We start from the raw sequence: 22,597 nt of genomic DNA, 5'->3' as shown, positions 1-22,597 counted from the left end.
GTGGTAGTTTCATGGTGTGCTTTTATTTTCTACTTTGGTTTTTTTGTTTTTTAGTGAAGAAATGAATCTTTAATTGCTAGTTTGGGAGATTAGGAGGGAACAGAGGAAAAACATAAAAGATGGAAAAAAAAGGAGGGAATAGGTTTTGATATTGTTTGGTTGTTTAAGAAGGAATTTGAATTATTTTAGATATAGGATTTATTCTTATACACTGACAGTATATATATCACTGCTATATGGATAATAATTAATTTGAATTTCAAGTTCTATATATTTATATGCATTTAACCGAGATAGCGTATATATTATCAGCATATTTTGTTCAAATCAGTCCAAAAATTGTCAAAACATCTTTACCACAGGGTAGTATAAAAAGCATATCTATCCAAATATTATAATCAAATTATTTCAATAAGTACATAGGTTATTTATAATATACCAAAAAAAAGGGTTATGGTTCCTCATACAAGGTAACAAATAGCATAGCATGATCATAAACAAATTATGCAAAAATTTATAATGCTCAATAATAGATTTTAAGGTAATTAAGTCAATTTTATACATATTTTATTCTATTCTAACATTTAAAGATTAATTGTACCAAATACCAAAAATGGTATGGACATTCCATTTCGAGATCAGACATTATTGAAATGACTTTTTTTCCCTATCATCAGGAGCATTTCGATGTACCAAACGAGATGGAAGAGTATTCTGCTAACTCCCGATGTACCAAACAAGGCATAATAGTTCTCGAATTCCACGCGTACTTTTTTATTAATAAAAAAAAACCACAAACGTGTTTTTTTTTTTTTTAAACCAGAACGACAAACATGTTTGAAACAAATTAACATGAAAAGAGTAGGCTAAAAAAAAAAGAAAAAGAAAATGATGCCTCTAGAATATACTGTTAATCAATGCCGAGTGTAACCAGAAATATACGACTCAAACAGAAATAGAAAAAAGAAAAGATTTTTCCCTCGAATAAATACTGGACTACTGGGTAATTTGTGGCCCCCCACCACCCCAAAAAAAAAAAAAAAAAAGAGAAAAATCCAAATCAGCTCCCTCCGTTGCCAACTCAGTGCATCTGCATACCAGCCGTTATGCACATCACAGGCTTTTTTGACGCTGTCGGCCATCTTCCTTCTTTCTTCTCTTCCCAATTCTCTTGTAAGTTGTTTCATTTTTTTTTTTTGAATAATAAAAGACAAATACTAATTGGAATTCTTGCTCTCTTTCCTCTCTCTCCATATGTCTTCATCCATATGTTTCGATCACATTGTCGTAACTTTTATTTAGCTATCTTTTGACCTACGCGGATCCGGGATTCGCAGCATATCGGGATCGGGTACTCCCAAATCCCCATCATCGGAGAGGAAGGAGATCGGATACGGCCGTCCAAATTGATCCCTAATGGCGGCATCCCGGCGCCTCAGAGAGCTCCAATCGCAGCTTGGCAACAAGATCTGCGTCGACTGTTCCCAGAAAAATCCGCAGTGGGCTTCAGTCTCCTACGGCGTCTTTATGTGCTTGGAGTGCTCCGGGAAGCACCGGGGCCTCGGCGTCCACATCTCCTTCGTCCGATCCGTTACCATGGATTCCTGGTCCGAGATCCAACTCCGCAAAATGGAGCTCGGCGGCAACGACAATTTCAATAATTTTATTTCCCAGTATGGGATCCCTAAACAAACCGATATCGTCACCAAATACAATACCAAAGCCGCCTCTGTTTATAGGGACAGGATCCAAGCCCTCGCCGAGGGCAAACCTTGGAGGGATCCTCCTCCCTTCAAGGAAACCCTCAGCGGGGGCCCCACCAGTAAGCCGCCGCTGTCTAGTGCTGGGGCATCTGGGGGTAGTCGGACTGCAGCCTCTTCGGGGTGGGATAGCTGGGATAACTATGACGATGGCGGGTTTAGTAGTAGCAACACTAGTAATAATATCAGGAGAAATCAGACGGTGGGGGATTTTAGGAGTGGTGGTGGCACCGGTAGCACTCCTGCTCGATCGAAGTCCACTCAGGATATTTATTCCCGGGCGCAGCTGGAGGCTTCGGCTGCCAATAAAGAAAGCTTTTTTGCGAGGAAGATGTCGGACAATGAGTCGAGGCCTGAGGGGATTCCGCCCTCCCAAGGGGGAAAGTACGTCGGATTCGGGTCCAGCCCTGCTCCCATTCCCAGGAATAATTCTCAGGGAGATGTTTTCTCTACTGTTGCTCAGGTACACTTTTTCTGATGTGTGGGTCCACAATTACAATAGCGTTTCTTCTAGGTTATTGATGCCAATCAGCCTGTGTGGCATATAGCTGATGAAAATGTGATCGTGGTTTAAACAGGGATTCGGCAAGTTATCGCTGGTGGCTGCTTCAGCAGCACAGTCGGCAGCTAATGTCGTTCAGGCAGGTGCTACAGAGCTCTCTTCGAAGGTACTGTTATGGCTATCCATATTGCTTGAGTGGTCACTGATTTACTCATCTTAAAGTGCCTGTAGATGGTGTGAAGAGCAATGACAGTATAGTTATAGCAAAGTCTTACTTTTCTGTTGCTTAGATGGTGAATGATAATTGTTGTTAGCACTTGAACGTTGTAGCATAGGTTTAGCAGTTGTATTTAATTCTGCTACTTTAGAATTTGAAGTGATTCTATCTTATGGAATAGGTCTATAAGGTTAGGCTGATGCACTACATGTCTAAAGCGGGTTTCTGAATGATATACAGATTACGTTGGATTTGTTATAGAATGATGGGCCTCAAGTTCTAATCTTTAATTCATGAAGGATACTTCTATCTTTATTTTTCATCTGTTCTGCTTATTTCCTTTATTTGCATCTTGCCCATGATGTAAGTGATGTTCACCCTAGATCAGTTTTTCCATGTACCATATTTTTGAAGAAATGTCTTCTAGTGGAAATTATTTTCCTCTCAAACCAAAGAAATCCATTTTTATGTGGGCAGATTGGATATTACTCAGGGACAGTCTAAAAAGCAGTAGTGCATTCATTTTAGGATGTAGGTAGATGTGTAAATAAAGATTTTATGAATACATATCATGCCAATACCAGTAATGATCCTTAATATGCCCAAATGCCCCAAATGCAGTTAAGATTTGGCAACAAGCTTGTGAACTCTTGACTAAGTAAAATGAGTGATGTGTGATGACTGCATTTAGAAAAGGAATAATTTCACATACCTCCCCTGAGGTTTTCGGTATTTGCGGGAAGCTCCCCTCTAGTTCTAAAAATTACACCTAACTCCCCTATTTTCACTGTTTAAGTAACATTGTAGGCCCAAAAGACTAGGCTTTTTCTGAAAAATCCTAAAATGCCCTTGGGTTATAATTCACAACAAAAATAAAGAAGGAAAAAATGGTTCATTATCTCTATTTCATTCATCCTTGCTTGCTTTTACTAGTGCCCATCACCATCCAATTTATCACTAAATAAACACTCGCCTTTGCTCCAAAGTCCCTCTTTTGTCTAAAGCCTACCAGTGTAAACCATTGAATCAACTAAAAATGCTGTATCATATACCTAAAAACTTACCTACGATCTCATATCAACCTCATATATCCCTAAACTCCACTTTCATGATTGCCACCTTTCTAATACAAAATAGTGTAAGTCATCACCCTAACACAAACACCCAATATACTCCAGCACCGAGTTTCAAGTTAGTAAAATTCTATCTTTGTAGGACCATCACCAATGATTGCAAATAAACACAATGTAGTTATAGATATACCAGGAACATATTTTCCCATAACAACCATACTAGTATAATCTTTATTTAGTCCCTCTTCCATTTCCGACCCATAATTTTTTAATTTTTTACCACTATCTTCATTTCTTGATCTCCATCTAGTTTGACAACGAAATCATCACTCAACTTGTTGTTTGACAATTTCAATTTGCTAATATCTACCAAAAATTGCAAACAAAAATGGGTGCAAAGAAGCTCTTTATTAGTATTGAAAGAGAGAGAATTGGGAATAGGCACCCTGATGCGTAAGCACTAGTGGCTGGCATGCAAGGTGGTTTTGCTAGTGGTGGCAATACACATTTGGTAAATGGGAATAGATAAATGAGTTTGGAAGAAATGAAGATGTAGGATGGATAGGATAGAGAGTTAAATGTGGAAGGCTATAGTTTGAGTCATTACTTGACAATGTGGAAAGCTAATGTAGCCCTAGCAGCTAAAAAAAGAAGTAGCTGAAGATGCGTTGAGCTCTTTTCTGAATTTAATTTTCGAAAAGAAAGGCCTTAAATTCTTAACCTCCCATGAGCAAACAAACCTTCATGTAATATTGACAATAGCTGCTTCAGCTGTAGGGGGGTTTGTGTTATTAGAGTTAACATTGAAGAGTCTGATCTTGTACTAGACCACTAGAAAATTTAAGGCTATGAAGTTAGGCACCTGAGTTTTTGCATTTACTAGTTCTAACAATCCATATCTGTCAGTTTTTTAAGTTGTTAATGCAGTGTTGTGATTCCTTAGTGGTTGGTTTGACTGAAAATTTAAGCAATTTGCATTACGATCTTCTTGCAGGTGAAAGAGGGGGGCTATGACTACAAGGTGAATGAAACCGTCAATGTTGTAGCTGCTAAGACAACAGAGATAGGGCATAAGACATGGGGTATCATGAAAGGTGTCATGGCTTTGGCATCACAAAAGGTTGAGGAGTATGCAAAGGAAGGTGGTGTTAGCTGGAAGAATGATGGCTGGCAAAGGAGTGAAAGTGAGACAAATGGTTATTATCAGGAGTTTGGACAGGATTCGAAAGGATGGAATTCTCCTGCTGCTGGGCAGCCCTCATCTGGTCGGCAGTTTAATTCTGTCAGTTCTGGGTCCTGGGATGATTGGGATAGTAAAGACAATAGGAAAGAAGAATCAAGTAAAGGGACAGCATCTCATAATGGGGATAGCTGGGCAGGCTGGGATGATAACAAAGATGATGGATTTGATAACTTCTACCAGAGTGCATCTGATAGCAAGGCTGTCGGTTATAATGGAAAATCAGATGCTAAGTGGACGGAAGGAGGTTTTCTCTAAGGTTAGTGATTGGCATTCCGAATGCTTATTCAAAATGCACCCGTTCGATTTTTTGGTTCTTCCAATTCAATTCAACCACACAACTTGTTGGAACGATCTGTCTGTTAGAAATAGTCTATATATGTAAAATTGCCAACTCCATTGGCTAATTGCCCACAATGGACAAAGTATTGACTGCATTTGGATTTGTAAACGACTTTTTTTTTTTTAAATGTCTACTTGGCTTACTCGAACTTTTCTGCAATTACTATGACCCTAGTCATTGTTAATGTGCTTTATTTACAGATATGTATCTCTGTAGAGCAATTTTGATATTTCTTTTGTCAAATTCAGAAATTTCCAGCTGTCGTTGCTTGCACACGTCAGATTGTACGAGAAGTTATTGCTGTTTTCAATTATTTGGTATGCTCGCTCGAGTGATTTTGGACTTGGGCTCATTCGTGTCCAACTTTGAAGAGGCTGAACTGAGTACGCACTACTGCAGCCAAGTCTATTAGAAGGAAATGAAACTCTTTTGTCAAGAAAATAGCTGATCGTTTTTATATCATCCCATGATAAGATCAATGGATAAGTTGGACTTTTAGTTTCATTTGTCCCACTAGCGAGTGTGCATTTCATTTGGCAAACACAGAATTTAGATGTCTCGGCGTCTTCTGAAATTTAGATTATATATATATATTCATGGAGAATGATTGCAGCAGAAACCTATATATCAATATAGGGAAAACAAAAAAAAAAAAAACACTTGCAGCTACATTGGCTGGTATGAAGTTGTAGTTGCAAATGCAGATCAACACACGGAAAATTTTTTGTCAGTTATTTATATCTACTTGACATGCATAGTAGTTGTTTTAGAACTAATGGAAGAGTTCCACACGAACATGCAAAGATCCTACTTAACTTCATTTCACAGGCCTTATACTATCCTTTGCACTCATCATTAGTTTTAAATATTTACTTATAATACACAATAAACTTAATTACCAAAATTTTCTTATCTGTACTCTATGTCGTAAAATTACATACTATTAATAATTGAACAATAAGAGTATAAAAATTTGAACTGAGTACTATAAAAGTTAACATAAAAAATTAGTTCAAAAATTTTGAATCCCTAACATTTTTATCATGTGTAAATTTAAAATTTCATTTTGGAAAGGTAAGAAAAGAGGCTAAAACTTGTCATAAATTGATAATACTGAAACATGAATGAGTTAACAAATGAAGAGAAAATAAAATAATAAGATAAAACCAACAAAAAATAATAATAATGAAACAAAAGTAATCAATATCATGATAAAATGAACAGTCTAAAAAAATGGATAAGAGAAGAGAGGAGGTTTGGGAAAAGATAATTCTAAATGGATTTACTGGATTTGATGGATATTATTGATTAACCCATTTATACATATATGCAAAAACTTAATATACCCATATTCATCTATTCATAGACGGATATGAGTAAATTTAGTTAAATGAGTTTATTTGCCACCTATACTCTTCACCTCCAATTATATAAATATTATGCTTTCTTTCCAGTTAGTCATAAAATAATGGAAAAAAGGTATTCAGTTAATTGATTGCCCTTAGAAATTGCTTATTTCACTTTAGTCTTTACTTTATAAGAGCCTAAGAGGGAATGAATTAAAAAAGAAAAAAGTTCACATATATTAGAGGGGACAGCATATGGACAAGCGATGATGGAGGTTATGGACCCGATGTGGTTGTTAAGTCGAACAAACGAAAACAAAGAACGTTACCAATTGGCATCGCCCGGACTCGAACCGGAGACCTTCAGTGTGTTAGACTGACGTGATAACCAACTACACCACGACACCACTTCTTGTCGTTGCGTTCTTTAGGTGCCATTTTGACATTGTAATTTAAGCATCTGGACCGTGCCCGCCTTCCACACCCCTACCTAGGAAATGAACAGAAGATTCCTGTTCCAGTTCCACCCACCCAAACGCACGAATTCTGGGCCTAAAACATGTGAACAGGAGCAATTTTCTGAAGTCGGCGACTTGAAAAGGTGTGCTGTTCACAATGATAAGAGTCGCAAATCAAAGGTACCGTCACCAAGGAACTTTTGGCTTGAAATGCGGTCTTTCCTGGAATCTACTCTTCTGCTTCTCGCAGGGAAAAGCAGAGGTGATTTGTTCCCATGGAAAAGATACAGAGGCAGCAATTAGACATAAAAATCGTGTTGAACAGAGCCTATGAAAGTTGAGATTGTTGGTAGGAATGCAGCTGCTCCTTCCATTTTTTATCTGCCTACTAACGTGCAGAAGACTCAAAACAATGCTCCCTGAAAATTAGCAGTTGGCCTTTCAATGCTCTTCATGAAGAAAACCCTTCTGTGGTTGTGGCGCTGATATTGGGTCATTATTCTTTGAATGTGTTTCGTGGTATTTGCTTGCACTTAAGTCGCTCCAAAAGGAAATGTCTTGTTAGATGCCAAATAATCGTCCTCGGGAAGAACACCGCACATCAAAATCAGTCCTATTTCTCTTTTTCTGAACATTAATCTTCTCTTTTAACACAGCAAATTAATCAAGTGGAGATATCCTACTAGATGATAGCATCAGACGTAAAATAACCACATAACCACAGAGGCGAAATTGAAGGGAAGAGCTAGTTCAGGAATCCGTCTTAAAACAGTTTTGAAAAAATTAACACATTTTTTAACATCCGTAATTCCCAACCCTAACCCTAAAAGTCTTACCCAGTGACCCAACCCGCCTATTTCGAAAAGATATACCACTACCACATGATCAATTTTCGCAACAGCGCGCTAAAACCAAACCAACTACAATCATTCCCTAACCCCCTCTCTTTCTTCAGCCGCCAAAGCCGTAGAGAGTACGTCCCTGCCTCTTCAAGGCGTAGACGACGTCCATGGCGGTGACAGTCTTGCGACGGGCATGCTCTGTGTAAGTGACGGCGTCACGAATCACGTTCTCCAAGAAGATCTTGAGGACTCCGCGAGTCTCCTCGTAGATGAGACCACTGATACGCTTGACTCCACCCCTCCGAGCCAAACGCCGTATCGCCGGCTTCGTGATGCCCTGGATGTTATCCCTCAGGACCTTACGGTGCCGTTTCGCACCTCCCTTGCCCAATCCCTTGCCTCCCTTTCCTCTTCCCGACATTTGAAATATAAACGGATGCAGATACTACCACTAATCTAGTCGATTAAGAAGGAATAAGCCAAATAAGAGAGAATTCCGATTGCATTGGAGGCTTGTGTTTGCAAACTTATATAGGGGAGCCTTTGTGGAGCGGAGAGGAGGAGGACCGTTGGGTTTCAAATGTTAATCCACGGCTGAAATTCGCGATCCGGAACGAATAGATTAGATGATTTTGAGACGTCGATGAGGCTCAAATTGACGGTTAATAATCCATGATTCTGGATGACGCGGATCGTGGCTTTTGTCATGTATTTTAATTTTTCCTGTGAACTGGCAAGTTAACTCAATTCATGTTTTTTAATAATTGAGGGTGATCTTGGTAAATTGGGGTGGTCCGGGCTATTGCGTGATTTTCAAAGTTTGAAATTTCATCAGAGAATTTCGAATTTAGCGGCGGAGCAATTTTCATCTTCTGTCATAACCACAGGTGTCAAACAGTCCTGTAGGCCCAAATTCAGCCCATCGTTGCTGATTTTATTGAGGCCGAATGTGACAAAGGGCGTGATACCACTAATCAGAAAAAGGGCCTATCCTTCAACATTTTTGGTTTCTTTCTTGAGCAAAATTTATTTATTTAATTTCCTGTCTTTTTGACAGAATATATTTACTTTGATGGAACAACATTAGCGGAGGAGCGGTGAATTTACGAGCAGTTTGAAGAATCCTTTCTCGAACTTAAACGTGGGGGGGGGGGGGGGGGGGGGTCCCATTTTCCAAACAAAATCTCCGTGAGCCTTCTATAAGGCTAATAATAATAATATGCTTCTTGTTCCCGTTCTCAGCACACGGAAATCTCCTAGACTGCTCAAACAAAAAATTTTTTGTAGTTCTGCATTAGAACTGGAAACAGGCCTCTAATATTACTAGAACTAAAAAGCATACCGGATTGAAAGCGCAATCCAAAAGGCATTTTGTTTCATCTTGGCTAGAAATATTTTTATATAAACCGCCTTTTTTCCGGAATACAAAAAATGTAGAGAGCAAAGAGACATCGACAGGAGCTGCAGCAGCAAGAAACCACGTACGGTACAACCAGAAAAATTATCCATCTGCCAGCATGAATGATAACACGCAGCAGCCTCTGAATAGGTTCCAAATCATTATCATCAAATAGAAACCACAGCCAAAATGAAATCAGGGCCCAATTCAGAATCTCTTCAACCACAGAAAAGCATTTTTCAGAAAATGGAATGCTGTAAGTTTCTTTTAATGCAACAATATACTACTGATATTCAGTTCCTTTCCACCAAAATTAAAGCGCAACCTTACATGCCAATCTCAATTGCAGCATTCTTTTTTTTTTTTTTTGAAAAAAAAGCACAGCATTCCTTAATAATTTCCAAGGATGTAGGATAGATACAAACACTACACCGCATGCATCTACAGTGATTAGGTCCACACAAAAAAAAAAAAAAAAAAAAAAAAAAAAAGCAAAAGAGGGTGTTGAAAAAAGAAAACCTTAGTGTCATTGCTAAAGAAGAAAGGAAAACAATAGTATCATGTTGACATCGCTAACAGATTGCTGCTTATGTTTGCCCACACCTGTTAATAATGACATGAAAATCTTGGCAAATGCATACCTTTCGCCATCACTGGCCAATAAGAGCCCTATTATGAACAGTCACCGCAGTTGCCTTTTCTTTCTTTGAGTTTGAGGTTCAGACCTACTCCCTTAACAAAAGCAAAGTTCCCATGTGAATGACAGTGAAAAATACATTCAATATAATCTCCAGGTCAATTACAGTGGTCACAATCAACTAATAAGGTTAAATAAATTTAAATTAAAAAAAAAGTCCAATAAACCACGGCTCTCAACAGTAGAATGTAGATGTCGAAGTAAAGATTCTACCATAAGATTAAAAAACGAAAAATGAAAAGTTTAACTAATGATGACATGATGCAGTTCACAATGGAATTGTGCACATAATTTTCGCCTTCCAGATTCATTCTATCTCCTTTTCTCTGTTCACTTTATTGTCTATTACAAGTCTTGATATGCAAAGACACCACACAGAAAACATAAAATTAAAATAAATTGGGCATAAATTTTTCTACCCTTTGATTAGTGACAGCACACAAGCACATTCAGATTACATTACTTCCAAGGTCTAGCAGAATCTATCAAATTGTCTTCGCCCCATAGAGCAACACACCTTTAGTATGCTGGTTGAGTTGCGGGTCCTTGATTCCCATAATTCGACGATCCTGAAAAAAAAAATCAAATTATACTGACGTTAACAAAAAAGGGTACAGAAATAAATACGAGATGCTTGAGCTGAAAGTGAAGGTATCTTGTAGTAACCAACTAAAAAGCAAGTTCAGAAGACATGAAAAATCTGCTTAACAAAGGAATTCAGATGAAAACTCCTTACCCTATATTAATTTCCCAGCAGCTATTAAAGGTACGTTGGCTAGCGTATGAATGAATTAATTGTATTATTTTTTCACGCCATTTTTTTTACAACATGAAGATTTTAGCCAGAAAAGAAGTTGATAAAATAAACCAGATACGTTAGATGTTCAGCATGTACCCAGACTATCCAATCAGCAGAAAAATGTAGCCAGAGCATCCCGAGTATCTTCCAAAAACATAAAAACAAATAGAACTCGTACGGAGCGATTCCTTCATTTAACTTGAAGTAACGTATCATTGCCCACAAAGATGAATTTGCAGATATATCTTTTCGAATGTATTACTTGCATGCATAACCTTATCTTAGGAGAAGATTGTCAGTAAGAATCTTGGCAAGAACTACTTGTAGCCTAGAGGTTGTGAAAATGTTAGGTGCACAATACTAAATGCAGCGACTAACCGCATCATACACTGCTCTTTGGTTGCGCCAAAACTGCATGGTAGGAAGAAGCAATCTCCCTGCACGACATGGATTTATATAGTCAAAACCCCATCAAGACAATGTCACTCATTCTCAACCTATTTAGACAAGACACACAACCATATGATCTCAGGAACTAAATATTACCTTAAAAGTACTCTAACAATAAGACAGAATTGTTCGGCAGGGGTTTGGGAGAAAGGAACAGTCACCGTTATGGTTGAAAAGCTTACCAGATCTGGATCTTTGAAGACTTAGAGATTCAGGTAAAGCAATAAAGCTCTCCTCCTTCTTCTTACGAGTTATAGGACTTCCCTATGCAAACAGATGGAAAACGAACCAATTTATACATCAACCAAGAATAAGCTAGTACTAATAAGAGAATGGAGCATAAGTCTCAAAACAAATATGGAAAAGAATCAAGTCAGAACTTTGCGAATACACATGTAAGCATTCTGACAAAAGATACCATAAAATTCTCCAGTTTCACCAAAAAACTCCTCAATTACGAAATTTTAACTTCTATACCTTTCATCTACAGCTGTTAGACATCCACGTACTCTTATCTGATATTAGACATCAAATTAAGATCGTGAAGGCAGAATCAAGTTAAAACCACACAGATTGGGGTAGTAGGATTTTTATACTTGACAAAAATAAATATCATGCAAAAGAGGCATCTTTTTAATATAAATTCCTAAGATATGTGAACCCAAGCATCATGGAAGACCAAAAGGGACCAAAGGACACAGTTTTACATGCATAGTGATATAGACATACTCACAAATAGGTATACATCTCTGATGAAAAAAGGCAAGGCATGTGTTTTCTAACCTTCTTTACAGAGAAGTTTGCAGGATTAGGTATAGGTCGTTTACTAGCACCTGCATTTCTCTCCGTTTTTTTACCTACACCGCCAAGCGAACTTGGCGAATGCATCACTTTACGAGCCCTTTTCCTAATGCGCTTGTTTTTCTGATCTTGTTTTCGATCCTCGTCAGTAAACATATTAGCCTGGTCAGATGGAGGATCAGAGTTCTCTTCAAACCCTGCTTGTGCTAGACGTTGCCTGACATTATCATCAAGACTATTTCCAGATAGTTCAAGAGTTTCCATTTGTTCGATTGAACAATTACTTGAAGATAGTTCCTTTCCTGAAGCTTCAGGAACCATAGGAGATAAACCTGACTCATCCCTACAGTAGCAATCACTATGACGAAATTTTGCAAGAACCCGACTTTCTTGCTGTGAAACAGCGTCAGAAGGTTGTGCCCCTCCACTTTTTGACTTACTGCTACTTTCGTTTCTGCCTCCGGCTGGACTATCTTCTATACTGGAATTTTTTTTGCAATTGTCATCTTCTGCTTCTTCACTACTGGCATTCTTGTGATTTATGCGGGGACAGCCAGTAAAATCTACTGTAACTGGCACCACTGTAAGAAAAAATAAGCAGCAAAAGAATTTAGAGACAGTCATACACTTAGGAACACCCCACAAAATACAATTTTCAGCAAATGTGAATCATCCAAACAGCTGAACAGTGTACCTATTCCTGCTTCTGGGGATAAATTTTCAGAATCACAGTTACTTTGTGCAGCGCCCATAGTGGGAGATTCTCCTCCAAAGCAATTAAGTGCATACTCCTCCCAATAAGGAGGAAAGCCAATAATAAAATGGTCAAATACCTGTTAATAGAATCAATCAGAGCTATGGGACAAAACAGCTAAAGTGGCTGCAGAAAATTTTAGAGTGCTCAGTCAGTAACCCATAGCAAGTATGATGCCATTAGTTGCTTCAAATTTTGAGTGGGAATAAGTTGTTGGTTTGTTATATAAACAATCTCCGTGCTGCTTAGCTAACTCAAGTGAAGTAAAACTCTTTAACATGCCTCGGATGGAAACCCATTTTCTTCTGTTCTAGCCTTGTTGATTAGGCCTTTGATGATAATCCATACACCGTCAGCAGTCTCAAGGTTAAAGAGATCATGTCTCTTCAGGATTGGTGCAGAGGAAAATACACGCAGAGCTTGTTCACTACAGCACAACAAAAGATGAAGTCAATACTTTAAGAGGTTTGCTTTCCTTGCAATGGATAGTTCACTGAGATCAGTATAAAACGGAAAACGACGAATTGCAAACCAAATAATGCCAAAGGACCAAATGTTACAGAAAACAACAGAATTCCCATTAAAATATAAAATGCGTTGTTCAAATTCTTGAAAAGTGGGCAACATTACACCAGCAATATGAGTACAGAAAAAGGAAGGTGGCAAAAACATAATGAGATAAAACAATACACCCACAAGTGAACTAAAAGTAAGATTATAAAATTAACCTCAAATAGACAGACTACGGAATTGATAGCACCTGTCCAGACCAGTGCGGAGGTACATGGATTTCCAACTTAAAAAAAAAAAAAAAAAAAAAACCTCTGGCGTTTGCTTCTACATCTCATTATGACAAATTAAAACCCAAAATTCGTCAACAAGTTTAACGACCATGGATGATATATGAAATATGACTGCACAAAAACTGAAAGTCCTTTCCGCGAAAAAATGAATGTACTCTCGATGAGGGATCCCGGCGATCGCAAGTCGCTTTCCGCGAAAGTCCTTTTCGGCCTTGACCAACCACCAATCGCTGAGGCCAACCTTTTTTTAGACCCAAAAAAAAAAATATTATGAGGAGACAAAAAGAGAAAAATTAAAGAGTGAAGTGAAAATTAGGGATTTTCTCTACACTTGAAACCAAACTTACAGTGGTCTGAAAATAAGATCTGGAAGTGGAAGTGCAATTGTTGGGGGTCGAAGGAGTGGTCATTTGCATCTATGAAGCTCTCTCGACGAGGGCATTGGCAGCAGATGATGATGATGAGGGTTGACAGTTCAGCTCTAATGTAGCGGGAAACTGAACGGTTTTTGCTTAATTATTCCGTCGTACAAGTAGTTTAGCAGTAGTTAACAGCAAATATTACTTTAAATTAGTGTTTACGAATTCCCTGACAACGTGATGTGGCTGTAGTTTAGTGGTAAGAATTCCACGTTGTGGCCGTGGAGACCTGGGCTCGAATCCCAGCAGCCACAGTGTTTTTACTCATTCTTTTGTAAAATTTTGGCCTGTCTCCATATTAATTCATTCTTCTACGGGGCTATTTGAGCCTATTTCTCTCCCTTAAGGCGGACGCCACGTCGATGCGACGTCGTAAACTTCCACAGCTCCCAGTGTATTGGCACGTGCTTCTTTGTGTTTCACAATTTCACAGGTTTCCAAACTCTCCGTCTCGCTGCGGTTCGTCTCTGGGTTTTGCACAGTCGCTCAAGATCCAACACCTCCGACCAAAGTTCAATCGTAAGATGCTTAAAATCGCCCTTTTTCTTTCCGCTCCCGATTTCATCCGCTATCTCCTAACTAAGTTTCTGGCTGTGTGATCCTGAAATTAAATAGCATCATTTGATGTCAAAGTCAATAGTATTTTCGCTTTGCTTTTGTTATATCTTTTTTACTTTTTACCATCGTTCACTTGATTCTTAATTGGCTCGAATTGATATTTAGCTCGTAAAATTGGATGGACTAGCATCCAAAGTTTCTGAGGGGACAAGTATGAGAAGAGGAATAACTGGATAGTATTTTTAAGTGATCCCGGCGGGGATGTGGAGGAGTAGAGACGAATTGATTGGTTTTTTTCTCCTGTTTTCCTCCGCATTTCACAATTTCTTTAACTCTGCTCACTAATGTGTTCTCCACTGATTTAATTGATGTTCTGACGTCTTTCATCTTCCTAGTATTTGAACTTGAGCAGTTTACTGAGCCCTTTTAATGGATTTTGGTATTTGTTCGAGTCATGGGGTATATATTTTGTTGCTTAACCCAAACTGCTTTTCTTCCTTTATGTGTCATTTGTGATTTGTATGCTGGTATATTGGAAACACTAGGTAGAATTCTCTGCTTCTCAAAAATAATAATCGGAATTTACCTACCCTATCCACCTCATTGTAGTAGTGTCAACTGCTAAAAAGAGCAGTTGTAATGCTTTATAGCTAACTGCACGCTGACATTATTCTTTTCTAATCTGCTGTAACAGATGATTGATGATCAAGACCTCGGTTTCTTTGCCAATTTTCTTGGCATCTTTATATTTGTACTTGTGATTGCCTATCATTACGTGATGGCTGACCCCAAGTATGAGGGCAACTAAGTGTTCATTGTGCTATCTATTTACAGCATGACTTTCATTTAAATATAGTTGTTTGGGCAGAGTATTGTCTCTTAATTTTGTATTCTGATGTAGTGAAATCCTTGTCTTTGAAATCGTAAATGGGATGCTTTTGATTCATACATAAGTTCTACAAACAGGAAGTTTTGGATAAGTTGCTTTTCTGTGGTCTCTTCTGCTTATTCTGCCATTCTTTTAATATACGATATAATCCAAATTGTTTGTTCATTTACAACTACTAGCGACGCTAATTTCTAGCGGAAGGTGTAGTCATGGCTGCATGTCATTCCAAGGGCCATGTGTAACTTTCGGTGGCAGGGAAATTAATTCTTTATGTGGTCTAGAAAAATCATTTTACCTGCTCATGAAGGTATTTAGAAACGTTGGAGCTTGTAATAATGAAAAGCTAAAATGGACAAAATTTGCATGATGTTTGGCGAGAATCTACATTTAGCTTTGTCTCCCATGCTACTACATCTTTGATTACACTCTTAGTATCTTTTATTTCTCTCACGAAACCACTTATGCAAAAGCCCAGGGAACAGAGAGCAAGAGCCATCTTTTCTCCAACTCCATCCTCACCTTCATTTTCTTTGATTTCATGTTCACCCTTCTTGGACCGCTGAAGAAGATAGTTTACAATGTTTCTAATTTGTTGGTCCGTTGTAGTCAAAGTACTGAAACTGTTTTCCCTGGCGAAAAATGCTTTCTCGAGATCATTATACATACCCCCCTGTTGAACTTCTTGAGTTACTTCTAATGACTTTACCATTTTAGCTTTCTCGAGGCACCTTAATGAAGAGGTTAAGTTGTCTTTGCACAACTCCAGGTCATGATGTATGTATTCTTGAAGGTCCTTCCAGAGAGCAAAATGATTCTTTGGTACTTGTAGAAGGTATTCTAGGCTGTAGGCCATACAGTGTAGCAGATCGGCTGTATTTGACAAATAATTGTGGAGCTTCCAGTAGCTAGTGTTCCTAAATGGCAAGAACCAGAAATTGGGTTCCAGCTCAGCTTGCCCTATAAGGTTCTCAAACTCATGGACATAGGACTTCAGATGTTTCTGCTTTCCTTTAAGTGCTTGTAGATCCATAGATGCTTGATCCTTTCCCTTTGAGTAGGTAATTACTTGTGTTATGCATTCTTGAAGAATACCCAGTGTTAGATGAAGATGCCTCTTGACTAGAGTGGATGCTCCTGTTGGTTGTAAGAGGAGCTCCACTAGAATGAAACAACATAGACCAATGAAAGCCTCTGTTAGTCTGGCAATGGCAAAGTCATCTGGAGGTCCGTAATTATTTCTACCAAGGACCAATAGAGCTCCTATAACTGCCGAAATTCCGCCAGCTTGGCCATACATCCGACTGTGCCTTAGAAAACTGGTAAAAATGATCCAAGGGATAAGAGCCACGAATCTTATTTCTGCTAACCTGCTGAAGACGAAGCATCCTAAGACTCCGTAGACTGATCCAACTGCTGTGCCTTGTGCCCGAGCATTTGCAGTTGTAAAAATTGCTTGCCTTCGTGTTGTGAAACTGATTGCAATTGTAAGGCCTGACCAATAACCATTTTCCTTGTTAAATATGAGACCAATCAGAACAGCCAAACCTAAAGATAGTGAACATTTGGACGCAAATAGTAATCTTTCATTTCTAAGATTTCCGATCCATTTTCTGCACGTTTCCTTGAAGCTAATTTGTGCATGCTTTTGTGAGTTTTTTAGTTCTTCTCCTTCAGCTGCCAGACTTTCTAAATTGGGCTCCGGTTTTTGTACCATGGTCGAGTCATTGAGAAACTGTTCCAAACAAGACAAGAAGAAAAGCGCTGACAGATGTTTATTGTTCAATGGGATCGTGTCGCAGCTGGGCAAGATGAGGTTGTCTAGGCATCCTCCTTTAGGCTTCGGGACGGTTGTCGAGTTAAAAGGTTGAAAGCATCTAGCTTGCTTTAGTTTTTGACCAAGTTGCACGGACAAATGCCGGATGGTATCAGTAAGTTCTTGAGTAGCCAAGCCGGCAGATGAAAGGGGACAGAATTTTAGGGCAATTTCCATTCCCTCCATCGATGTCTCCATTCCTTGCAATCTGTCTCCTGGATTCGCAAAATGGAGTTTTGAGAATCTGATCCAAGGCATCTCCCACAAAATACCTTCCTGCTTGGAGTGGAAGAGCAAAGGAGTTATCGTGGGTTTCACGCGTAAAAGCTAAAATATCTCAAGCAGTAGACAAGCAAGATGGGTAAATTTCAGGCAAGTAAACAGAACTGAATGAACAAAATGGAGTCACCTGCATGAGAGTTATAGTGCGGAGGAGCTTCTTTCCTGTTGCAGCCAAGGGATGGGCTAGAGAGATTAGCTCCACAGCATTGAGATGATTTTCAGCGAGGAATGCATTCATGTAAAGGTTGATCCTCTCAGCAGCATTTTCAGCGTACAATCGGCTAAGTTTTCTAACCTGTCAACGCGCAATCCCAGCAAATTAACCACTATAATGCCATGTCACCGTAATAATGAACTATTGGTTCCGTCCATTACTAGGATTAGATGGCACTGTGAGTTAAAAAATATGATTAAAGTTTCAACTAAAGGTTTGCTAAGGAACTGATTAATGGTTCTTAACATTTCTATGTAGATGCAATGACGGACCTAGGATTTGTCAAACATATAATAAAACAATATTTTAGCAAATAAAGTAGGGTTTTTCCAACGGGTGCTCATAACACATTTAAAATTAATTTAAACTATCATGTATATACATATAATAACAAATATTATTTTCTTTTGCATATATATACTTTTCTTATTAAATCTTACCTACCTTTCTTTATATTTATTTACTTTGCCTAATTAATGCTACATTTCAAAAACATGGCACCTGGAATATATCTTAATGATCGCCCAATGTATACCTGTTAGACATTATTAGGACTTGGTTTATTATAGATTTACATCAAAAAAAAGTTAGTGTTTCCTTAATTAGGAGATGGTGTTTCCTCAATTAGTTAATATTTAAAAGCTATACTAGCTAGATTGTTTACAAACATAAATATTAATCGTAATCATAAATAAGCTTAACTAAAAGTTAGATTGTTATAGGATAGTTTTTATAAAGAAAACTTGAAGGGGATAAAAAATAACTTATCGTATATTTAAAGGGCGAAGTGATATTACTTTCTTAAAAACAAATAGGTTCAATAGAGATTTTAAAAATTTTTTGGGGAGGGAAAAACTGCCGCTGCCCTTCCCTACATCCATCTCCACATGGATGACATAACCTAATACACTTGAACAAGATGGGGGCACTTAGAACTAGAGCTACAAGTGAATCGAATTACTTATGAGTAGCTCAATACTCGACTCAAAAAGAGTGAATCGAATTACTTATGAGTAGCTCAATACTCGACTCAAAAAGAATTTGACTAGAGTCAATTTTATCGAACTCGAGTTTGAGCGCTCAAGTAATAGATCTAAGTCGAGTTCAAGATTCAAAATGCTATGCTCATCAAGCCTCATTGAATATGACTTATTATTTTTTGATTTTTAAAGGTTATTATTTAATTTTTTAAATTTGAGTAAGTTATTTAATTTTTACTTTGCTATGCTCGAAGTCCTTGATATCATGGGTTATTGAAGAATTATAGTTAGATTTCTTTTATCAATTTAATGAAGACTGCTCGATTAACCTTGAAATTTGAGTTTGAGCTCTAAAACTAGGTACACGATTAGTGGCAGAGTCAAGATTAAGAGGGAGTATAAAATTATTAATTTGTGTGCGTAATTATTTTTTTGGACTCTTCTTTATATCTGGATATGTAATTGCAATTTAAAAAAATTAATTGAATTTCTATAATAATAAGGTTTTTTTCTCAGCAGGATTTTTGACAAAATAATGTAACACTTAATGAAGCATAATAAGGAAACCGTATATTGTGCAATAAATCAAATTTTGCATTAAAATATGTTATTAAAAAAAATTAGCAGTGGAGGATATTAAATGATTATAATAACTACCGGAATTCCTACAACTCTAAGGGGACAAAATATGCGTTAGGTTTTCCTAATATTAAACTTTGGAGGACATGTAGATGTAGTACAACCATCATATGTGAGAGTGCAAAAAGGAAGTAAAGACTAAAATAAATGCCTTACTAGTTCTCAAAGGTCACCTAAATGTGGAGAAGTACATAATTTTGAAATTTGGCTAATCAGTATTAAGAATCGAAATGAAATAAGCTTAATTATGGAAAGCTGCGCACAACTTAGCTAACAAGAGATTCTTCTTAACAGAGTGATAAAATTCTAACAGTGCAAAATGCAATGGTAAAACAATTAATGAAAAGTAATCAACCAATAACAATGCGAGATAAAAAAAAATATTCAAAAATGAATAAAAATTCAAATTTTTCATGAGGCAAAAACTAGTTGGAGCCCTCCCTGGCCCCCTACTCCCTCCCGTCTTGTCCCATTTGGGTTCCAATCCAAGTATTTTTATATTTTTTCTATCCTATCAAACTCGAGTAAGATGATACTCGACTCAATTACAGCTATTATGTTAAGCTGATGGTGGAGATGAGTTGCCGGCATATTTACTCATCGACCAACCTACCGGCGGCATCAAATTCACGCATTAATTCTTATCTTAATTTTCTAAGATCGACGACTCTATATGGTTCGGGAAAGTTCCATCAGAGCTACACCTGTTTAGCAGTGGGGAAAGGGCATATTAATTTTCTTGGCGTATGAATACTAAAGTGAAGCCAATCTCGTTGGTCATTGTGTTAAGCACTTGTGCTCAGCGGCCACACGCCGGGAAGCCCTCAAATATCCTGGCGAATATATTCCATTCAATTCAGTCTTATACAAGCAGCATCTCCATGTTGTAAGGGGGTGGAGACTGAAGATAGCTTTTTTTTTCCTTGGAAGTTTCCAAAAGGACCAAAACTGAATCAGAAAATCTCGGTTTCCGCTGATGAGTAGGCGGCGGGACTGCAAGCTGCAACATAAGTGGAGGGAAGGGAATAGGTGTGCCGACCACCTAGCAAAGATGACTCTTCATCAGCAACTGGAAGCAACTGTACGTTTTTCCAACTCCCCCCGAATCTATTAGAACCATGCATTCTGCTGATGTAATAGGTGTGACTGCCTCTAGGGTAGTGCCTGTTTAAGGGCCTAAAACCCTCCCTAAAAACCAAGAATTTAAAAAAACAAAAAAAATCTCGGTTTCCCGTTTCTACTGGCGGATGTGCACTGCAGGGAGTTCGGGGAGGATAGAAAGTGTTGCATGAATAACACTGTTGTTCCGAATTGTCCCTGCAGGCACTTGTCCTCGCGGACCTTTTGCATTTTATGTTGTCTTTGCCTTAATGAGTTTCAATTATATCAATACACAAACACTCCTCCCAGAATCAATGGATAGAAAAACAAAAAAAGCAGTGGAAACAAAATCAAGAAGAAAACAAACAAAATCACCCAAGAAAAGAAAAGAAGATTTTCTCCCAATTCCCAAACTTGTTTTGTTAATTGCCTATATGCATGTTACCCCACTCCCCTTCTTGTTGCTGCCGCTTTGGATGCTGCAACAACTAGCAAGGAAAGTAACAAAGAAATAGGAGGGGAAAAAAAGAAGAAGAAGAACCGTAAATGACAAATTCCTGATTTGATCTTTAAGGAGAATGAATGACTTTATACTCAGTACTCAATCTGGATTCTCATTAATGGTTTCAGACCAAAAAGAGCAGCAGACTTTTTTTTTTTTTTTTTTGCAACGATAACAGTGTTGTATAACATATTCTAACCTATTCTAAAGAAAGGGGGAGTCGACGGAGAATCCTGTCGAAGGAAGTCACCCGAAGGTGGCAGTCACAATTACATGACAAGTTTGGTGGGAGACAAAGGTTGAAAGGTGGCCAGTTTTGCACTTAGAATTGGTGTGAAAATGGAAGGTGGCAGCCACCAATATATAGACTAGTTTTGCACGTAGAATTTGAATGAAGTCACAGTTACCTCGTAATAGGCAAGCCGAGGGTAGGGAAGCAACAAAGCCAGGAAAGCAGAGGCTGCTCCAAGTGCTGTACTGGACGCAACATGAACCGGGTGCACCACCACACTTGAACTTTGCTTGCCATGAATGACAGCATTCACACAAACAATCACTATCTGCCCAAAAGCAATACGCTTAGACATCAGAGGTGTAGAATTTGGCAGAGCCACCAAGAAAGAGGCTAGAGCCGCCGCCGCAGCAGCGATGCTAGGGGAGAACCTCGCCGGCCCGATGATCCGTAGGCCTAATATGGAAAGCGGCAGCATTTGAAGAGTGGCATAAAATGCATGCCAGCAGCCTCTTATGGCGTCGCCTAAGTTGGCATCAGACACAATTAGTACGGCTGTAACGTAAGAAATTGCCGGGAACGTTATCTGCCTTGTGAAATGGGCTGGAGCGTAGAGGGTGGTGCAGCCCACGATGGTGCAAGCTAGGGCGGTCCGAAAGGCCGACTGCAGCTTCACCCACCACAGAGCCCGGATTCTGCCTGCAACTCTGGCTGCCATAGACATGTAAACTTTACTCCGTACCGTACTATATATGAGATGGAAGAAATAAATAGCAGAATTCTTAGTTGATAACCAGCCGCATGTGAAATCCGGCTAATCCAACTACAACTATATATTGGTGTGAAAATGGAAGTGCCAAAAGATTTTACAGACAATTTTTAGGGAGAAGGTGCGGCCTTTGGAAGGGTGATCATCAGATCTTCTACTTATAGATAACAACATAGTATTATTTGAAATATTATTTATAAAAATTACGAAAGTATTTTTTTTTATAATGTAATAATGTATGTGAAATTAAAAAAAAAAGTAGTTAAAAATATTTTAAAAAATTAAAAAATATATTTATGAACCAAGTAAAATATTATTCGGCAAAATTGAGTTATCCAAACATATTTGGAAGATGGAAGGAAGAGAAGAAAAGTTTTAGTTTGTCAAGCAACTAAAAATTAGCAAACAGAAGTAGGCTGGCTAGTATCAGACTTATGTTCTCTGATATTATGATTCTGAAGTGATATTTTGACCAGCCCAAAAAAAAAAAAAAAAAACTAAAATGACCTGTTAACAGAACACCTTCAAAGTGAACGAAGACAATACTAATGGTCGCGAGGTGTTGCAGTTTGATCCGCAAAATCTCAGAATCTTGTACATATCGTCCAATTTTGATCCTAATTTCTAAATTGACGGCTGAAATAAAAAAGACGGTGTTCGAGTACTCTTTTTTTTTTTTTGTCTATATATATATAACAAATTATATCGTAGCGAT

At 38.1% G+C, this 22,597-nt stretch overlaps 5 protein-coding genes and 2 non-coding genes across 11 annotated transcripts; 3 read left to right on the top strand and 4 right to left on the bottom strand.

Moving 5' to 3' along the window:
• Window positions 1-1,016: 1,016 nt before the first annotated feature.
• On the top strand, window positions 1,017-5,754 carry LOC140004493 (probable ADP-ribosylation factor GTPase-activating protein AGD6). 3 transcript variants are annotated; one of them, XM_072052032.1, is made up of 5 exons: window positions 1,017-1,173; window positions 1,338-2,223; window positions 2,339-2,428; window positions 4,547-5,051; window positions 5,384-5,754. In XM_072052032.1, the coding sequence occupies exons 2-4, from the start codon at window positions 1,417-1,419 to the stop codon at window positions 5,048-5,050; spliced, it is 1,401 nt and encodes a 466-aa protein (XP_071908133.1). In that variant the 5' UTR covers window positions 1,017-1,173; window positions 1,338-1,416; the 3' UTR covers window position 5,051; window positions 5,384-5,754. The 3 variants fall into 3 exon arrangements, with proteins under 3 accessions (XP_071908133.1, XP_071908132.1, XP_071908131.1); XM_072052031.1 differs by lacking the exon at window positions 5,384-5,754 and having other exon boundaries at window positions 4,547-5,294; XM_072052030.1 differs by lacking the exon at window positions 5,384-5,754 and having other exon boundaries at window positions 1,023-1,173; window positions 1,303-2,223; window positions 4,547-5,294.
• A 1,060-nt stretch (window positions 5,755-6,814) lies between these two features.
• On the bottom strand, window positions 6,815-6,888 carry TRNAV-AAC (transfer RNA valine (anticodon AAC)). Its single transcript has one exon. It is a non-coding gene; the product is annotated as a tRNA-Val (tRNA).
• A 783-nt stretch (window positions 6,889-7,671) lies between these two features.
• On the bottom strand, window positions 7,672-8,303 carry LOC140008255 (histone H4). The gene has a single exon (XM_072052029.1). It carries the CDS (start codon window positions 8,200-8,202, stop codon window positions 7,891-7,893), a length of 312 nt encoding a protein of 103 aa, XP_071908130.1. The 5' UTR covers window positions 8,203-8,303; the 3' UTR covers window positions 7,672-7,890.
• Window positions 8,304-9,046: 743 nt separating this feature from the next.
• LOC113696149 (uncharacterized) lies at window positions 9,047-14,136 on the bottom strand. 3 transcript variants are annotated; one of them, XM_072052025.1, is made up of 10 exons: window positions 13,832-14,136; window positions 13,640-13,725; window positions 12,964-13,108; window positions 12,622-12,760; window positions 11,910-12,508; window positions 11,309-11,390; window positions 11,055-11,113; window positions 10,395-10,446; window positions 9,822-9,912; window positions 9,047-9,396 (listed from the first exon to the last, which is right to left on the bottom strand). In XM_072052025.1, the coding sequence occupies exons 1-9, from the start codon at window positions 13,898-13,900 to the stop codon at window positions 9,863-9,865; spliced, it is 1,281 nt and encodes a 426-aa protein (XP_071908126.1). In that variant the 5' UTR covers window positions 13,901-14,136; the 3' UTR covers window positions 9,047-9,396; window positions 9,822-9,862. The 3 variants fall into 3 exon arrangements, with proteins under 3 accessions (XP_071908126.1, XP_071908125.1, XP_071908127.1); XM_072052024.1 differs by having other exon boundaries at window positions 9,047-9,322; XM_072052026.1 differs by having other exon boundaries at window positions 9,047-9,290.
• TRNAH-GUG (transfer RNA histidin (anticodon GUG)) lies at window positions 14,086-14,157 on the top strand. Its single transcript has one exon. It is a non-coding gene; the product is annotated as a tRNA-His (tRNA).
• Window positions 14,158-14,267: 110 nt separating this feature from the next.
• On the top strand, window positions 14,268-15,441 carry LOC140008254 (dolichyl-diphosphooligosaccharide--protein glycosyltransferase subunit 4A). Its single transcript, XM_072052027.1, has 2 exons — window positions 14,268-14,422; window positions 15,156-15,441. Exon 2 carries the CDS (start codon window positions 15,156-15,158, stop codon window positions 15,267-15,269), a length of 114 nt encoding a protein of 37 aa, XP_071908128.1. The 5' UTR covers window positions 14,268-14,422; the 3' UTR covers window positions 15,270-15,441.
• Window positions 15,442-15,693: 252 nt separating this feature from the next.
• Window positions 15,694-21,831, bottom strand: LOC113695678 (uncharacterized). The gene is made up of 3 exons (XM_027214815.2): window positions 21,289-21,831; window positions 17,573-17,740; window positions 15,694-17,490 (listed from the first exon to the last, which is right to left on the bottom strand). The coding sequence occupies exons 1-3, from the start codon at window positions 21,829-21,831 to the stop codon at window positions 15,694-15,696; spliced, it is 2,508 nt and encodes an 835-aa protein (XP_027070616.2).
• Window positions 21,832-22,597: the final 766 nt, after the last annotated feature.

The sequence above is a fragment of the Coffea arabica genome, chromosome 6c, assembly GCF_036785885.1.
Source record: "Coffea arabica cultivar ET-39 chromosome 6c, Coffea Arabica ET-39 HiFi, whole genome shotgun sequence".
NCBI lineage: Eukaryota > Viridiplantae > Streptophyta > Magnoliopsida > Gentianales > Rubiaceae > Coffea > Coffea arabica.
Note: the sequence above shows the minus strand (reverse complement) of the source record. Positions and strands in the feature narration are given on the sequence as shown.

Coding starts and splice junctions, on each gene's coding strand:
- LOC140004493 (XM_072052032.1), top strand. CDS start 1,417: ATGGCGGCATCCCGGCGCCTCAGAGAGCTCCAATCGCAGCTTGGCAAC. Junction 2,224..2,338: donor TTTTCTCTACTGTTGCTCAG/GTACACTTTTTC, acceptor TGGTTTAAACAG/GGATTCGGCAAGTTATCGCT. Junction 2,429..4,546: donor CTACAGAGCTCTCTTCGAAG/GTACTGTTATGG, acceptor ATCTTCTTGCAG/GTGAAAGAGGGGGGCTATGA.
- LOC140008255 (XM_072052029.1), bottom strand. CDS start 8,202: ATGTCGGGAAGAGGAAAGGGAGGCAAGGGATTGGGCAAGGGAGGTGCG.
- LOC113696149 (XM_072052025.1), bottom strand. CDS start 13,900: ATGCAAATGACCACTCCTTCGACCCCCAACAATTGCACTTCCACTTCC. Junction 12,761..12,963: donor AAAATGGGTTTCCATCCGAG/GCATGTTAAAGA, acceptor TTCTATTAACAG/GTATTTGACCATTTTATTAT. Junction 12,509..12,621: donor ATCCCCAGAAGCAGGAATAG/GTACACTGTTCA, acceptor TTTTTCTTACAG/TGGTGCCAGTTACAGTAGAT.
- LOC140008254 (XM_072052027.1), top strand. CDS start 15,156: ATGATTGATGATCAAGACCTCGGTTTCTTTGCCAATTTTCTTGGCATC.
- LOC113695678 (XM_027214815.2), bottom strand. CDS start 21,831: ATGGCAGCCAGAGTTGCAGGCAGAATCCGGGCTCTGTGGTGGGTGAAG. Junction 17,741..21,288: donor CTCGGCTTGCCTATTACGAG/GTAACTGTGACT, acceptor GCGCGTTGACAG/GTTAGAAAACTTAGCCGATT. Junction 17,491..17,572: donor GCACTATAACTCTCATGCAG/GTGACTCCATTT, acceptor GAGATATTTTAG/CTTTTACGCGTGAAACCCAC.